The sequence below is a fragment of the Terrapene carolina genome, unplaced genomic scaffold (assembly GCF_002925995.2).
Source record: "Terrapene carolina triunguis isolate 2854851 unplaced genomic scaffold, T_m_triunguis-2.0 Scaffold16334, whole genome shotgun sequence".
NCBI lineage: Eukaryota > Metazoa > Chordata > Testudines > Emydidae > Terrapene > Terrapene triunguis.
The window spans coordinates 1-18949 of record NW_020680685.1 but is presented as its reverse complement, the minus strand read 5'-3'; the positions used below and the strand labels follow the sequence as shown (position 1 = coordinate 18949).

The 18949-nt window shown below is 47.3% G+C and overlaps 1 protein-coding gene across 1 annotated transcript; it reads right to left on the bottom strand.

Moving 5' to 3' along the window:
- Positions 1-2643: 2643 nt before the first annotated feature.
- LOC112122246 (olfactory receptor 52E2-like) lies at positions 2644-3579 on the bottom strand (the record flags this gene model as incomplete). Its single annotated transcript, XM_024221089.1, has 1 exon — positions 2644-3579. A coding segment is annotated over exon 1 (936 nt), but the record flags the coding sequence as incomplete, so codon positions are not given.
- Between the last annotated feature and the right edge of the window lie 15370 nt (positions 3580-18949).

Genomic DNA, 18949 nt, shown 5'->3' with positions numbered 1-18949 from the left:
GGGCCAGGTACATGCCCGTGCTCATGGTCCATGAAGGAGCCACCAAATAATAGCCCTGGTGGGCAATGGGGCCAGGATGGAGTACTTTCTGGCCCACCAGGATTCCTCACCCTCCAAAGCTGGTAGCATATCCCCCCACTTGGTATCAGGGCATCTGAGGAAGTGAAGCATGTGGAGCATAAGCATGTAAAATTGTTCCCTTGGAGGAATTCACAAATGAACCGGCTGAAGGGTGTGCAGCCTGCTCGGGTCATGAAAGGGAGGACATCAGGGGGACTCATGGGACAGGAGCCCAATCAAGAATTCCAGGTCCTGGGGTGATGCATTGATGGGGAGCACCCTCTTGTAGGATGCGTTCAAGGAAAACCCGAGCAGTAGAGAATAAGGTGGCCACACCTGCTGGATTATGCACGGGGGGATCTGAAGTGTGAAGAGCCCCAGATGAGCTCCAAGATGAAATAGGCCATCATGGCCACTAAATTATGGGCTGAGAACTGGGCCGGCCGAATGCTGGAGGAATAGGCTGAGGCAAGATGGAAACAAAATACATACATGCCGTCCAACCAGGAGTGGTGCAACCGATCGACCTCCAGCTGGATATAGGTAAAGGAGAAATTGTCATCCGGGTGTTGGTTGCGCCAGACATCCACCAGGGAGTGATGATTGATGATCTCTCTGAGGATGCCTGCAGCAGTCTGGCTGCTCTTGATCCCTGAGCAATTCTGATCCTCAAAGATGATATTAAAATCCCCACCCAGGACCAGGCATTAGTGAGGATCCAATGTGCCGAGGACGGCAGACGCCTCTTGATAGAAACACACCCACTCCGGGTCTGCATTCGGTGGGTAGACATTGAACAGCTTCAACGTCAGCCCCTCCAAACAGGCCTGGAGGTGCAGCAGGCGACCTGGTATGACCTCTTCAACTCCCAGCATCTCAGGCTCTAGGTCAGGGGAGAACAGGGAGGCCACCCCAGCCGAATGAGCGCTGAGGTGTCTATAATATACCCGATCCCCCAACTCCAGCCTCAAACTAGTCTCGGCGGCTGGATCCATGTGGGTTTCCTGCAGGCAAACCACAAACTAAACTAGGTCACAAAGGAAGGAGAGCACCTGGCAACTGTGGAGACCCACCCTAGAGCCTCTGGTGTTCAACGTTGAAAAGGTTTTTCACTTCATTCTGAGGGCTGAGGAGGATCGTCACAGGCAGGAGGATCCCCAACCGGCCTTGCAACAATCTCTGAGCAACCTGAAAGGTTTGTCACAGAAGTTGCAGGCCCACAGGTAGATCAGGATGTTCTACCTCCCGGTTCCCCTCCACTCCTCCAAAACAGTCCTTGTGGCTAAGAGGACAAGATGGAAGTCTCCCCAACGCTGGAGAGGGAGGTTCACTTTACCCTTGCAATAACAGGTGTCCACCAGAAAATGGTGAAGCTCATCCCACAGCACAGTGGGGGATGGGGCAGTGGATCCATGACGATCCTCTGGCTGGGCCCCTGTTACGACCCTGTGGCCAACAGATATGGGCAAAGAGGGAGAAGACTACTGGTGCTGCGTCTGGACCGATGGTGCTGTGCAACCCGTCTCTACCTCCAGAAAGGGTAAGGGAGGTGTAGGGAAGAGAGAAGCCCCTAAAGCATGAGGAAGGGGAGACAAAAAAAGCCCCCTGAGGTTCGCCCAAGGACGGGGGAAATGAGACAGCCCCTGGGTGGCAGCGGTATGGAATATGGAGAGGACAAAAATGAGTAGGGCTTCACTATCCCCTCCCTCCCCAGATCCTGCCTCTGCTCTGTGCCTGCGGCAAAGGCTCATGGCAACCTGAGCTGAGGGATTCTTCTTCTGCTCCGTACGGAGTGATCTGGGCTCTTCCCCTCCCCCAGCGACTCTTTCTGGGGCTGGAGGAATGAACTCCTGCAAGCTGAAGCGGAGGCAGCCTGGGCTCAGGGCTTCTGCTCCCTTCTGCCAAGCTGCTCCACATGAATCAGATGAGGATTGCCATGTTCTGTTCATCCCCTCTGAAGCACCTGGCACTGGGCACTGTCAGAAGACAGGCTACTGGGCTACATGGACCATTGGTTTTACCTAGTATGGCCATTCTGATTTTCTTATTTAGACCCCAGATGTATCTGCCTCCCCTCCCAGAGCTGAGATAGATCCCAAGAGTCCTGACGGGGTCTCTATCTCCACAGAGCTAGTAACAAATTGAGAATAAACATTAAAATGTTAACACAAACCAGTGCCCCTTAAGTGACTTGCCATAAGATGTGAGAACATATTGGTTTCAGAGATGACTGGGTTGCAGCTGACAAGGGGAGGGGAAGACAGGAGCAAATGACAGGGGCAGGGCCTTGGGGAGAAGACACACAGCAGGGTTGAGGCTTGACAGAAGAGATGGGGCAAGATTGTAATTTCAGGGATCCAGCTACCAGCAATTAGAAAGGTGGCAACCCAGTGTAGTGTACATAGACTGATTCCCCAGTTCATCACAGTGACACAGCACAGAAAGGACAGGAAAGGGTTTAATCTTACTGTGACTGTCCAGTAAGTGATTCAGGGAAGAGGCCCCAGCACCATGGACCAGCCAGCTCTGCACAGAGCTCAATCTGAGAGCCAGAGCACAAGGAGAAAAAAATTAGTTCTCTTTATGAGTAAAGAGCTGGAGCAGCCTTCCCCAGATCTGTTTGGTCCTCACCCCGTAAATGATGGGGTGTAGCATGGGGGGCATCAGCAGGTACATAGTGGCAATGAGAACATGCAAATGCAGTGGCACATTCTGGCCAAATCGCTGCGTGAGAGACGAGAAGAAATCTGGGATGTACAAAACTAAGATGGCAGAAAGATGAGAGATGCAGGTCCCAAAAGTTTTGAGCCGGGCATCCTTTGTGGGGAGGCGGAAGATGGCCCTGAGGATCAGAGTATAGGACACGGCAATAAAAAACACATCCATTCCGATCAGAGAGAAAAGATTAAACAGGCCATAGTAACTACTGATGCGGATGTCAGCGCAGGCCAGGTTCACCACAGCTATATGCCCACAATAGGAGAAGGGGATGATGTTGGTTCTACAATACGGCCACTGCCTCGCCAGGAAGGGATAGGGTAATGTGAATATGCCACTGCGCAGCACCACGGCCAAGCCTATCTTGGCCACAACAGAGTTTGTCAAGGTCGTGGAATATCTCAGAGGATTGCAGATGGCTACGTAGCGATCAAAAGCCATGGCCACTAGGATTCCAGACTCCATCGTTGAGAAGGAAGAAACAAAGTACATCTGGGTGAGGCAGGCACTGAAACTGATCTCCCTGGAATTGAACCAGAAGATGCTCAGCATTTTTGGTAGGGTGGATGTGGACACGACCAGGTCGGTGATGGCCAGCATACAGAGGAAATAGAACATGGCCCCCTGGAGGCTCGGCTCCATCTTCACAAGGACCAGGATGGTGAAGTTCCCCAACACGGCTATGGCGTACATAGCACAGAAGGGAATGGAGATCCAGACATGGGCTGCCTCTAGGCCGGGAATACCAAGTAGGATGAAGGTGGAGGGGTTGCTGAAGTCGGTTGTGTTGGAATCTGACATGGAGTAGGGGAGAAGGTGTCCAACTCTGAGCCATAAGGGTGTCTCCTGCATGTACCTTACGTTCCCCTGACTTTCTGTGTGTTCCCAGGATCTCGGGTGATGGTCGCAGTTGAAATGCCTGAATGGAAAGACAATGTTAATATGAGACACTACATGCATTAGTGGAGACTGTTCTCATGGGAGAAGGAGTCTGATCACTCTTCACACACTGAAAAATTACATGTTCACAAATCAGAGACAATAACTATGAACAACGACCCTACTAAATCCAATTCCATATTTTGTGGTGCTCCCTGTGTTAATAATTCCTACATATTGTGGTGGGGGAACCTTAAGAGGCCCCAGCAGGAGACACAAGTGTGGATACTGGTTATCAATCATTATTCCTTAATGCAATGGAAGCCAGGATAGGGAGTCAATTCAATAGGGAGTTTTCCATTGATCCAGTTGCCTGAAATCTGAGAGTGGAAAAAAAACATGTGCTGGGAGAAACATCCCAACTAGAACATACCTCATGGAAAAGACCTGTGCGCCATTGATAGCAGCTGAAGAGAAACACCTGCTCATTCGCAGCAGTGGACAAAACAAAAGCAATGTTCAGATCACTAAGATATGGGATGGAGAATAACATGTTCAGGATATGTGTTCAGTTTTGGTCACCGAGTATCGATTAAGGATATAGCACATATAAAAGGGATTTCCAAGACAGGCTCTGAGAATGGGGGAGGCTGCCATATGCAAATATAAAGAAAAGTCTGGGACTCTTTAGTTTACACAAGAGACAAAGAAGGGAGCATATGATATAGGAGAGGAAAATAAAAAATGAAACTGAATTACATTCAAATGGCCAGTTCTCATTCAGTACTATTTATAGACACTTAGAACTCCAAGAGGACTAATTCCCCAAAGCTCAGTAAAATTGTCAGCAAAACTGATTGGGAGGAAAAATGTAGACAGAAAAAATATGAATGAAAATAGGTAGTTCTTTGATAACAGTTTATTAGATAGTGGAAAAATCATGATTCCATAGTTAACAAAGTGAACAACTTTGGGTAAAAACCCATTTCAGTGGCAAAGTGAAGGCAGAAATTGGGGTGGTGAAGCAATATGCAAAAAATAGGAAAAATGTAAAATAGCTAGCCAAGAATAGAAATCCGAAGTTATGAAAGTTGATAAGGTACGTTAAGACATCAGGGAAAACTCCATGTTTGGCAGGGCTCTGGATCAAAAAAAGGAGGTTATTAAGTATGTTAACAACAAGAGAAATCCTAGAAAAGTTTTATGTCAATTCCTTTGTTAAATGTAAAGTATTAAAAAATAAAGGGAAAGTTTTTTTTATAAAAGAATTGACAAGGTTAAGAAACAATGGGAAAGCTGGTATGGGATTAGTTCAAAAAAAGTCTAGAAGGGTAAGTTGTGCCTGTCACCAACAAGGTTTATGCAAAACAGGCCTTGTCAAATAAACCTGATTTCATCCTTTTATGAGAGTACACATTGGTTGATAAAGGGTATACATTGGTTGATCAAGGGAACCACGCAGATGCAGCACACCTTGATTTCTCAGAGGCATTTGATTCAGTAGTGGAAAATACTGAGTTAAAAAATGAACACCCTAAAATATCAGTAGAGAGCATGTAAAATGTCCTGGAAACTGGCTAACTGATGAATCTCAGAAAGCTGTAGTCAATAGGCCTTCGTTAGTAAATGGGGCTGTTTGTAGTGGGGTTCTGTAGGGATCAGTTCTAGCCCTGATTCTAGTCAATATTTTAATCACTGATCTGGAAGGAAATAGAAAATCATTGCAGAGAAAATTTGTGGATGACACAAAGATTGGCAAAGTGGATAAAATGAGGAGCCCAGGGCAGGCATACCGATTGATATGGAGCATTGGTAAGAGGGGCCCATGGAAACAAACTCTTTTAATACAGTCAAATGCAAAATTATCCTCTCGGAACAGGGAATGCAGGCAGGACTCAAAGACTACAGCAGTGTATTATGGAATGCAAGGACACTGAAAAGGATTTAGGGGTCATTGTGGACAACCAACTCATCGTGAGCTCCCGGTGTGATGCTGTAGCATAAAGGGACGATGTGATCCTCGGATGGATAAATAGGGGAGGTGAGTTGGAGCAGGGGAAGGATTTTACCTCTGCACATGGAATTGGGGAAACAAACTGCATCCAGTTCTGGGGTCAACATTTGATAAAAAATATGTTGAAAGAGGGGGCAGAAAAGGGCCACAAAAGAGCCACTTGGAGAGGGGGCAGAAAAGAAACACAAAAATGATTGGAGGATAGAGAAAAAGCCGGACCTTAGACTTGAAGGTGTATATCTCTTTAATTTATCAAAGAGATGATCAAGAGGAGACTTTCATGTGGAGAGAACCATGGGTAATAATGGGCTCTGTAATCTACCAGAGAAAGGCAAGACCGAAGGGCTGGAAGTTGAAGCCAGGCAAATTAAAGCTACAAATTAGTGCCAAATATTTAGCTCTGAGGGTGATTACGCATTGGGACATACTGAGAAGGGAAGTGTTGGATTCTCCAATTCCCCATGTTGGGAGATTCAGATTTTTTTCTGGAAGATCTGCTTGACGGGTTGTTTACACTTAAAATGCTATAGAGTTACTGCCATAGCACTTCACTATAGACACTACTTACACAGATGGAAGGGTTCTCCCCTCAGCATAGGTAATCCCCGAGAGGTGGTAGCTAGGTCGATGGAAGAATTAATCTCATGTTCTCTACACCAGGGCACAGATCATCCAACAAGTTCTTGGAATGTATTGGAGACATTTTTTTGTTCCAGAAGCTGGAGTAAGCTACTAGGAGAGAGGCTGTTCTAGACTTGATTTTGACAAAGGAGGAGGAACTAGTTGAGAATTTGAAAGTGGAAGGCAGTTTGGGGGAAAGTGATCATGAAATGATAGAGTTCATGATTGTAAGGAATGGTAGGAGGGAAAACAGCAAAATAAAGAAAATGGATTTTAAGAAGGCAGATTTTAGCAAACTCAGGAAGCTGGTAGGTAAGATCTCATGGGAAGCAAATCTAAGGGGAAAAATAATAGAAGACAGCTGGCAGTTTTTCAGAGACATTATTAAGGGCACAGGAGCAAACTATCCCACTGCGTAGGAAAGATAGGAAGCATGGCAAGAAACGACAATGACTTAACCAGGAGATCTTGAATGATCTGAAAACAAAAAAGGACCGAGCTGAATTGTTTTTTGAAAGTTTCAGGCATAACAGTTCAGCTGACTTGTCGAATGAAGCTAGGAGAAAGTATGTGTTACCCATGTTGAAATATTGTTCTAGTGAGGAGCCCTTGTACCTCTAATCTTTCCAGCAGATAAAAGTCAAGTAACAGCCCCTGTCCCCCTGCCCCATTAACAGACATATTCCTGAAATGCAAGAGGAGAGGGTGACAGTGTGTATGTCTGGCACGAGGGATAGCTCAGTGGTTTGAACATTAGCCTGCTAAACCCAGGGTTATAAGTTCAAGCCTTGAAGGGTCCATTTGGGGCAAAAATCTGTCTGGGGATTGGTCCTCCTTTGAGCAGGTGGTTGGACTAGATACCTCCTGAGGTCCCTTCCACCCCTGATATTCTATAAGCACACAGCTGGCTCCTGATGTTGTTGCTCAAAGGAGAGTTTTGCCTCACTGGGGCCTGAGTGAAGTACAGGCCGTGATCTAAGAATTTGCCCTGGTATTGCACATCTACTAACATCTTTCATCCTGAAGGATTCACTGTGCCACTGAAATGCACCACCCTGGGGCTGGAGGCCATCAGGCGGGATGAGCAGCGATGCACAGAAATCAGTGATATTTTGACCAGTGATTCTTTGGCAAACTCATCAATTATGGCAAGAGCCCTGGGATGTGTCATGGCTGTGCAGAGGAGAAAGGATCACAGACTTACTCTCTATCCCTCCACACCCACGTTACACAGGGTTTGAGATCAGGGGAGCTCCTCAGCAAGAGATGGGTACCTGTAAATTCTGAGACGGAAGTGTCCTTCCTGGCAATCCCCCTCAGGTAGCCGTGTCCCACACCTCTCTCACCCCAGCATCTGCAGCAGTATCGCACGCCAAGAGCCGACACAGGGGTGTGCACAGTTTATAATGTAGCTCTGTGTATTCCCAGGGGGGTTCGCTCAGCCTGAATGTAAACAGGCTGGACACAAGCATGTCTCCACTTCTGTGCTAATTATCCAGCTTTAGGAGTAAACAGTAATTAAGGAACCTTCCCAAAGGGAGATGAGAACTCCTGGGCTCTGTGCTGAGTCAGGGAGGAATTGGCTGTTTTGTGTATTTGTGTATATTTATAAAATAGAGTTGATTAGAAAGAAAATAAGAGATAATGTCTGGCTCTCCATAGGCTTTGGTACCCTGTAAATGCCCAGGATGGATGGATAGATAGGAGCAGGCAGATCTGGAGAAAGATGACTGAAGGGAGACATGAGCACTTTCTAAGGCCATATGGGGCTGTCGCTATGGTATCAGTGATCAATACATCTCTCTATCATCATACTGTGGAGCACCCTTCATTGAAGGGTTTTCAAAATGGAACAGACTTAGGCTATGTCCACACTTGCAGATGTAACAATCTGGGAGTTAATCCCCCTCAGAGAGCGCTGCAGGGACAGAGCTGCTGTGTGTTCACACTGTGAGCTGCCAGCGCAATGGCATGGCCACACTTGCGGCACTTGCAGCGGCATTCAGAGAGGTTCACTCTGGGCAGCTATCTCAAAGAGCATCTCCTTCCCCTTCAGCCGCCAAGGTTTGTGGGAAGGGGGCTGGGGGTCATGGGGCAACCTGGGTCCTGTCCCAATGCCCCGTCATATATCGGTTCGCATCCCAGCAGTCCTTTTCCTTCCATCCGCATTTGGCGCCATCTTTCAACAGTTTTTGTACTGCACACTCTGTCCATCTTTTCAGTCTTCGGGAACAGATCCTGAACTGTTGATGAAGGAGGTTTTCCACCACCTCCCTAGATAACCCATTCCAGTGCTTTATCACCCTCCTAGTGAAAAAGCTTTTCCTAATATCCAACCTAAACCTTCCCCACTGCAACTTGAGACCATTGCTCCTTGTTCTGTCATCTGCCACCACTGAGAACAGTCTAGATCCATCCTCTTTGGAACCCCCTTTCAGGTAGTTGAAAGCAGCTATCAAATCCCCCCTCATTCTTCTCTTCTGCAGAGTAAACAATCCCAGTTCCCTCAGCCTCTCCTCATAAATCATGTGCTCCAGACCCCTAATCATTTTTGCTGCCCTCCACTGGACTCTTTCCAATTTTTCCACATCCTTCTTGCAGTGTGGGGCCGAAAACTGGACACAGTACTCCAGATGAGGCCTCACAAATGCCGAAGAGAGGGGAATGATCACGTCCCTCAATCTGCTGGCAAGCTCCTACTTATACAGACCAAAGTGACATTAGCCTTCTTGGCAACAAGGGCACACTGTTGACTCATATCCAGCTTCTCATCCACTGTAACCCCTAGGTCCTTTTCTGCAGAACTGCTGCCTAGCCATTCAGTCCCTAGTCTGTAGCAGTACATGAGATTGTTCCATCCTAAGTGCAGGACTCTGCACTTGTCCTTGTTGAACCTCATCAGATTACTTTTGGCCCAATCCTCTAATTTGTCTAGGTTCCTCTGTATGCTATCCCTACCCTCCAGCGTATCTACCACTCCTCCCAGTTTAGTGCCATCTGCAAACTTGCAGAGGGTGCAATCCATGCCATCCTCCAGATCATTAATGAAGACTATATCACCATGCAAGTCTGGGATGATGATCAGTGGCTGCAGAACTTTTGTATGAAAAAAAGCACTTGCATTGGACTGTGATGAGCTGGCCCCCACCCTGTGGTGCAAGCACATGAGAATGAGAGCTGCCCTGATGATGGAGAAGTGCATGGTGATCGCACTGTGGAAGCTAGCTACTCCAGAGAGCTACTGATCGGTAGCTAACCAATTCGGAGTGCGGAAGTCGATCGTTGGACTCATGTTGTTGCAAGTTTGCAGGGACATTAATCCCATCCTGCTCAGAAAAAAAAAACTTGACTGTGGGCAACGTGTGTGACATTGTGAATGGCTTTGAACAGATGGGTTCCCTAACTGTGGAGAGGCGATAGATGGCACGCATATTCCAATTCTGGCACCAGACCATCTAGCCTCTGAGTACATTAATAGGAAGGGGTATTTCTCGATGTTTCTCCAGGCGCTTGTGGATCAATGTGGGTGTTTCATGGACATTAACGCAAGCTGGTCCAGAAAGATGCACGACACACAAATCTTTCGGAACACAGGCCTGGTCAGGAAGCTGCAAGCTGAGCCTTTTCTCCCGGAGAAGAAGATCACTGTAGGGGAAGTCGAAATGCCCATTGTGATCCTGGGAGATCCCGCCTACCCCTTGATGCCGTGGCTCATGAAGCCATACATGGGGAGCCTTGACAGCAGCTCACTCAGGCATAGACCGCTGAGGCTCAGCGCTTGGAGGCTGAATTTGAATAGCCAGAGAACAGGACTATTAGAGGGGCCCAGTGCAGGGCCGTGAGGATCAGAATTGCCTTGATGCAGAAATTCGTTGCTAAAAACCAGTCATGTTTGCGAGTGCAGTGGTCCCAGTGCTATTAGGTGTCTGTGATTCCTCCATATGATGCACCGACTAGCAGTGCCTGTTGCTTTTCTGCGCTATGCTTGCTTTCAATTAATGCAATAAAGAACGCTTTCAAACAAAAAAAATGCATTTATTAATATTTACAAAAAAATGGAGACACACATGGGATGACACATCTGTGCAGTGTGGGGGAAGGGTGGAGGGAGGTGGTGTGGAAGGGTCTGGGTCATTACAGATTTGTGTATATACAGGTGTCATATGCAGCCATGCTGTCTAGAGTGCCGTGCAATGGGCGCTGCCCTTTATACAGGCTGAACTGCAGCTCTTCAGAAGTTAATATGCGGCTCCTTGTATAGGTTCCAACTCCAGGGCTGGAGCTACAGGCGCCAACTTTCCAGTGTGCCGGGGGGTGCTCACTGCTCAACCTTTGGCTCTGCTGCAGGCCCTGCCCCCACTCCACCCCTTCTGCCCCCTCCCCTGAGCTTGCCGTGCCCTCGCTCCTTTCCCTCTCCCCCAGAGCTTCCTGCATGCCACGAAACAGCTGATCGGGCGGTGCAGGGAGGGAGCGGGAGGAGCTGATCGGTGGGTCTGCCGGTGCATAGGAGGCACTGGGAGCGGGGGGCTGCTGTCGTATTACTATGGCTCTTTGCCAATGTACACTGGTAAATTCTGGCTCCTTCTCAGGCTCAGATTTGCCACCCCTGACATAGGGGCACAAGGGAAAGTGTTTTGGGAGAAGGACTGCAAGGGGGTGCCAGCATGGAGCTGCTCCATATACAGTGATAGAAGCACCTGAATCGAGTCTGCTCAGCCCTCACTAATGTTTAGGAGCCACTCCATGGTTTCTTGCAATCAATTTGCGCTCTCCTGACATGTACCCTCCTTTCACTGTCCCGGTCACTCGTGAATTTTTTGATTTTCAGCAAGGGACTTCTGCATAAACTCATGCAGAAGGTCCTCTTTGCTTTTCTGAGGCCACTGCCATTCGGCCAGCGAAAATTAGGAGGACTGTGATACTCAGGTTGCATTTGTGAAGCCAAAATGCAACATTTTACATAGGCACCATTGTTTACACTAGGCAGAGCAATGATACAGCTGATCACACAGACAAGCACAATTCACTTACCTAGCACAAACACAAACTACCTGTCCCAAGGTGAGGCCAACTAAAACATTGGACTTTTGATCTCATCAGGGCTCATGGAGGCATAGAGCAACATGTCCAGAGGAGACTAAGGATAGAACAAGAAGCAATGGGCTTAAACTGCAGCAAGGGAGGTTTAGGTTGGACATTAGGAAAAAGTTCCTAACTGTCAGGGTGGTTAAACACTGGAATAAATTGCCTAGGGAGGTTGTGGAATCTCCATCTCTGGAGATATTTAAGAGTAGGTTAGATAAATGTCTATCAGGGATGGTCTAGACAGTATTTGGTCCTGCCATGCGGGCAGGGGACTGGACTCGATGACCGCTCGAGGTCCCTTCCAGTCCTAGAATCTATGAAACCAATGGGACAAACTCAAATCTGACAAAAATAGCCAGATCCCTCAAATTGACCTGGTGTTACCCAGGGACAGGAGAATAGAACCACCACTCTTAAGAAGGTCCCAGAGAACTAGTAAGGGTGTATTCTTAAACTTGAGATGAATCTGTTATTGATTCTAAGTTGTGTTTTAATGAAAATTATCATGTTTAGTATAAAGAAGTGGTCATGGGATGTGAAATATGTTAAATGTTCTTTTCTTAATTGTTATTGTTTTTTATATAATATAATGCTGGTAAATCTTTCTATTTTGTACAGTTGTCTCTATTCTTTACTGAACCTACAGAGAATAGAAATACAAATAAGGTGCTTTGCATGTTCTGATCTTTTTTTCTTGTTATCAGCATGTTTAAAACAAATAAAAGGAAGTATTTCTTCACACAGCACACCTGTGGAACTCCTTGCCAGAGGCTGTTTTGAAAGTCAATACTGTAACAGGGTTCAAAAAGAATTAGATACCTTGAGGTGAAGCAGGCCTCTGGGTAAAGGGAATGGGAGCAAGGACTCATATCCTTTTGATGGCCAGTTCCAACGGGGTGGTGCATAAGCCAGGAAAGTTCCACAAAAGAGCGGGACCGTTGACCTCCTTACATCTGTTAGGAATTCTTGAAAGGACTCATTTTACTTTTTTCTTCTAAGGTGACGTTTTTACACTTTGAATATTTTGCTCTTTTGCTGTACCCAAGGCTCTTCACATTTCTGCAGAAGCACGTAATAATCTGCTCCCTTTGATTGACTGAAGCTATGTCTACACCACAGACCTTACAGTGGCACAGCTGTACCGCTGAAGATACCCTGCTGTAAGGTCTTTCTCCCATATGACCACTTTAGGCCTATAGGAGAAAGTTCTCCTGCTGACATCACCAAACCACCCTGTCACAGGGTCCACACAGGTTTCTGCCTTCTCGCCCTGTGCTTAGGCTGGTAAAATAAGAGTTCTCACATCTTCTTCTGGTGTTTCACCCTTGTGCTTTATTTTACAGTGCCACCGTGCAGTCCCCTTTATCCCCCAATAGTTATCCCCTTTTTAACCCATTCCAGGGTCTCTTGGCACTTGAGGCTCCCTTCCTGTGGTGAGGAGACAGAGCTGTAGCCTCCTGTCCCCTCCCAGGCTAGCCCCCCAACTGAGTTTTGTTCAGGGCTTTTATAGCCCTCGCAGCCTTCAGCCCAGCTGTCGCTGCTTAGCTCAGTCTATTGCAGTGAGCCCGCCCTTGTTAGGGCCTGCAGCTGGGCTCCCCGCTGGCTGCTTTGAGCTTCTGCCCCTGGCCTTTCTGCCTGAAAGCAGGGCTTAGCCAGCATTTTAACAGGGCACTCATGGGGTTTCACCCATGCCCTGCCACACACCCCAACCAATCATTTCCTGCTCATGTAGCATTCAACACACTGGCACTTTTGTTTGTTTTTTTTCACACCCCTGACCGAAAAAAGTTTTATTGACAAAAGTGTTTGTCATAAACATACAGCTAAGGGTAGCATAAAATCCCTCTTGAGCCTGTAAAGAATTAATTCCTCTTCTACCTGTAAAGGGTTAAGAAGCTCAGATAACCTGGGTGGCATCTTACCAAAAGGACCAATAAGGGGAGAAGATACTTTCAAATCTGTGGGGGAAGGTTTTTTGTCTGTTTTGTCAGCAAGGAAACAGGGCAGGGAAAATACATCTCCCTAAGCCATATCTGAACTAAGCATCTACTATTGCAGAAATAGTAAGTAATAGAAAGAAATGCGTTAGATTATTTTTTGTTTTAGCTTGTGAATTTTCCCTGTGCTAAGAGGGAGGTTTATCCCTGTTTTTGTAACTTTAAAATTTTGCCTAGAGGGGAAATCCTCTGTGTTTTTGAGTCTTTTGTTATTCTGTAAAGTATTTACCATCCTGATTTTACAGAGGTGATTCTTTAATCTTTTCTTTAATTAAAATTCCTCTTTTAAGAACCTGATTGATTTTTCATTGTTCTTAAGATCCAAGGGTTTGGGTCTGTGTTCACCTGTATTAATTGGTGAGGATATTATTCTCAAGCCTCCCCAGGAAAGGGAGTTTAGGGGCTTGGGGGTATATTTGGGGAAGGTAGGGCTCCAAGTGGCCCTCCCTGAATGTTTGTTTAAATCACTTGGTGGTGGCAGCGATACTAAGGCAAGGAAGGAATTTGTGCCTTGGGGAAGTTTTTAACCTAAGCTGGTAAAAATAAGCTTAGGGGGTCTTTCATGCGGGTCCCCACATCTGTACCCCAGAGTTCAGAGTGGGGAAGGAACCTTGACATGGTGGCAGCACGGTGGGATCGTTTTGAACCAAAAGCCCAGTAGGATTTTAAAAGGACAATTCCCCTCCCCTTTTTTTTGGCTGCTTAGAAAGCAGAGAGGGTTTTTTTAAGCTGTGAGCAGCTGGAGCTTTTTTCTCTGCCTGAGGGTAGGGTAGTTAACTTCCTGCAAGGGAATTCACGAGTGGGTTTTTTTTTTCTTTCTAGCTCTCGGGTTAAGCTAGTTTAAGCAGAAAGGCTAGGATGACAAAAAGTGACATCCAGAAAAGAATGGGAATTAGCCAGATTTGAAGCTGAGGAAAGAATAAAAGAACATGATAGACAGATGGTCAGGGAAGAAGTGGCCCAGAAGAGAGCTATGGAGGAAGAAAAAGCCAGGATGGAGGCAGAAAAAGCCAGGGAAGAAACTGCCCACAAGAGAGCTGTGGAGGCAGAGGAAACCGCCCACAAGAGGGCTATGGAGGCCCAGAGGGAGGCCCAGAAGCATGAACTGGAGTTAGAGAGGGCAAGGGTAAAGCAGAATATACCAGACAACCCTAGCAATCCTTCTCCAGGTACCGCTTCCAATCCCAGAAAGTTCCCCACCTACAAGGGAGGAGATGATACAGAGGCCTTCTTAGAAAATGTTGAAAGGGCCTGCCTTGGGTACAGCATCTCTACAGACCAGTATATGGTGGAGCTGAGACCGCAGCTCAGTGGACCCTTAGCAGAGGTGGCAGCTGAAATGCCTAAGGAACACATGAACAGCTACGAACTTTTTAAAAACAAGGCCAGAATTAGAATGGGGCTAACACCCGAGCATGCCCGTCAGCGGTTCAGAGCGCTAAAGTGGAAACCAGACCTGGCATTTTCCCAACACGCCTACCACATTGTAAGAGATTGGGATGCCTGGATATCAGGAGCAACTGTTAAATCTCTGGAAGATCTGTTTTTCCTAATGCAAGTGGAGCAGCTCTTAGAGGGTGTTCCTGAGGAAATAGAAAGGTATATCCTAGATGGGAAGCCCAAAACTGTAATTGAGGTGGGGGAGATTGGAACCAAATGGGTGGAGGTGGCAGAAAAGAATAAAAAACTAGTAGCAGTTTGAGCGAATATCAGAAGGGCAACCTGAAACAATACCCTACCACCGGGGGCAGTCCAAGGCCCCACCTATATCCCAAGGAAAACCCTAAACCCCTTATCGTCCCACCACACCAGTCTCCAGCAACCCACCTCACCCCAGTGACCAGTCAGCTGGGCAATGTTTTAAATGTAATGAGCTGGGGCATATAAAGGCCAACTGCCCCAAGAACCCCAACAGATTGCAGTTCATTACACCAGAATCACACCAAAGGTCCCCAGGCCCAGATGCCTCTCAAATACCCTCAGAGCAAAGGGAAACCGTGAGTGTGGGCGGGAAGAAGGTTATCGCGTGGAGGGACACTGGAGCACAAGTGTCAGCTATCCACCAATTCTTAGTGTACCCTAAATTCATCAACCCAGAGGCCCAGGTAACGATTCAAGCCTTCATGTCAAACTCTCTAAACTTGCCTACAGCCTGTCCTGTACAAGGGCTTGTCAGGAATGTGGGCTTTTGCAGTCTATGATGATTATCCCATTCCCATGCTGCTGGGGGAAGACTTGGCTAACCATCTGAAGCTAGCGAAGAGGGTGGGAATGGTCACCCGCAGCCAGGCTAAGCAAACCTTCACACCTAGCTCCATTCCTGCGCCTTCTACAAGGGCCCAGCCTGTGTTACCAGAGACCCAGACTGAGGTGGTGGAACTGGACCCCATGCCCATGTCTGCGGCAGCAGTAGTGGATGCAGTCGCAGAGACCTAGACAGAGCTAGTCCCAGAAATGGAACTGGCGGAGCAACCAGCACTAGAACCATTGCCAGCCCTGAATCCAGCGCTTGCAACCCCGTCTACAACTCCAACGCCAGAGGGCACCAGCGAGCCTGCACTGGCAGAAGCAGATAAACCTACGCAAGACGCTCAGCAGGAGCCTGAAATACAACATAGTGTGCCAGTGAAGAGTGGTTCACAGTCAATGGAAACAGTCCCATCACCTACATCCCATCCAGAGGGACCAAGCCCAAGTTCACAATTCAATGAGGAACTGATGTCTCCAGCATCAAGGGAACAGTTCCAGGCCGAGCAGGGCACAGATGACAACCTCCAGGGAACTTGGACGGCGGCATGGAGCAACTCACCGCCTCTCAGCTCTTCTAACTGATCCTGGTTTGTTGTAGAAAGAGGACTTTTATACAAGGAAACTCTTTCTGGTGAACACCAGGAAGACTGGCACCTGCAAAGACAGTTGGTAGTTCCAAATAAGTACCGGGTAAAGCTCTTGAGCTTAGCCCATGATCATCCCAGTGGCCATTCCAGGGTGAACAGGACCAAAGACCGTTTGGGGAAGTCATTCCACTGGGAGGGAATGGGCAAGGACGTTGCTAATTATGTCCAGTCTTGTGAGGTGTGCCAAAGAGTGGAAAAAACCCAAGACCAGGTCAAAGCACCTCTCCAGCCACTCCCCATAATCGAGGTCCCATTTCAGCGAGTAGCTGTGGATATTCTGGGTCCTTTCCCAAAGAAGACACCCAGAGGAAAGCAGTACATACTGACTTTCATGGATTTTGCCACCCGATGGCCAAAAGCAGTAGCTCTAAGCAACACCGGGGCTAAAAGTGTGTGCCAGGCATTAACGGACATTTTTGCCAGGGTAGGTTGGCCCTCCGATATCCTTACAGATTTGGGAACTAATTTCCTGGCAGGGACCATGAAAAGCCTGTGGGAAGCTCATGGGGTGAACCACTTGGTTGCCACCCCTTACCACCATCAAACCAATGGCCTAGTGGAGAAGTTTAATGGAACTTTGGGGGCCATGATACGTAAATTCGTAAATGAGCATTCCAATGATTGGGACCTAATGTTGCAACAGTCGCTACTGGCCTACAGATCTGTACCACATCCCACTTTAGGGTTTTCACCATTTGAACGTATGTATGGCCATGAGGTTAAAGAGCCATTAGAGTTGGTGAAGCAGCAATGGGAGGGGTTTATGCCTTCTCCAGGAACTAACATTCTAGACTTTGTAAGCAACCTACAAAACACCCTCTGACACTCTTTAGCCCTTGCTAAAGAAAACCTAAAAGATGCTCAGGAAGAGCAAAAGGCCTGGTATGATAAACATGGCAGAGAGCGGTCCTTCAATGTAGGGGACCAAGTCATGGTCTTAAAGGCGCTCCAGGCCCATAAGATGGAAGCGTCATGGGAAGGGCCATTCATGGTTGAAGAGCGCCTGTGAGCTGTTAACTATCTCATAGCATTTCCCACCTCAAACCTAAAGCCTAAGATATACCGTGTTCATTCTCTAAAGCCCTTTTATTTCAGAGAATTAAAAGTTTTCCAGTTTACAGCCCAGGGAGGAGATGACGCTGAGTGGCCTGAAAGTGTCTACTATGAAGGAAAAGGTGATGGTGGTATGGAAAGAGGTGAACCTCTCCATGACCCTTGGACGTATGCAGTGACAGCAGATCAAGGGGCTGTGCACTAGCTTCGTGCCGATGTTCTCAGCCACCCCTGGATGGACGGAAGGGGCGGACCACTCCATTGACACAGGTAATACTTGCCCAATTAGAGCCCAACCTTACTTGGTGTCTCCTCAAGCCAAAACTGCTATAGAATGGAAGATCCTGGGCAAGCTACCGATGGGTGTAATCCACCCCTCTAACAGTTCATGGGCATCTCCAGTGGTTCTAGTTCCCAAACCAGATGGAGCAATACGCTTTTGCGTGAACTACTGTAAGCTAAATGCTATAACTCACCCAGACAACTATCCAATGCCATGCACATATGAGCTATTGGAGAAACTGGGATGTGTCCAGTTCATCTCTACCTTAGACATAACCAAGGGGTACTGGCAAGGAGCATTGGCATCTCCCAATTGCCCCTGGAGACTGTCAGTCTTAGTGTCCTGATTTCCCATCAGCCCTTTCTTTTGGTCCTGGGAAATGGCCAACCAACCCCCCATTAAGTTTTAGTAAGGGGGCAACAGACCCCTTACACATGGCTGCAGTCCACAAAGGAAGTGATGAAGACCTACAGAACTGAGGCCAGGTCATCGTACACTAGGATGGGACAGAGCCTCCTAGTTAACCAGAGATGGTAGAAAGCACTACTCACAGACGCTGCTATGAGAGAGCTCAGCGTCAGCAAGGAATCCAAGAATACTCCTCGACAATAGAATGAATTGCCCAGGTTTGGATGTGAACCTTAAGCCAAAGGAGACTTCAGGGTGGCTGTCAACCCTTCAAAATACTTTGCTCTGCCCACCAGCATCACCTCTGTCTTGTTTGGCTTCAGCTTCAGCCAGCTGTTCTGTCCAAGAACTGGACCATCCTGGTGATACTGGTTTGGTCGTACAGGAAGGATAGGAGGAGATTGGTGTCACCTGCATCCCTTCAGGAAGAATTCAGACCATTTTAGTGCATCCCTCTGGACTCCTGCTGCCTCTTAGGTTAGAGAGAAGTATCTCATTTTCAACAGTGTCAAATAATGCAAAGAGGTCCAGGATGATGAGCATGGATGTCTGCCCCCAGCCATTGATAGGGGGAGATGGTCCATCAGTGCTTTTAAATCAGGGGAAGTGGATAGCAACTGATAGAACTTAGAAGTTATAAAATATAGAAAATGGATAAGGGAAGCAAAAGACACCAGAGAGAAATCCATGGCTAGCAGGGCTCAGGAAAATAATAAGAATAAATTTTGTTAGTATATTAGAAACAAAGGAAATCCTAATAGCCGTATAGGCCTTCACTAGATGGAGATGGGTTTCAGAGTAGTAGCCGTGTTAATCTGTATCCGTAAAAAGAACAGGAGTACTTGTGGCACCTTAGAGACTAACAAATTTATTTGAGCATAAGCTTTCGTGGGCTACAGCCCACTTCATTGGATGCATAGAATGGAACATATAA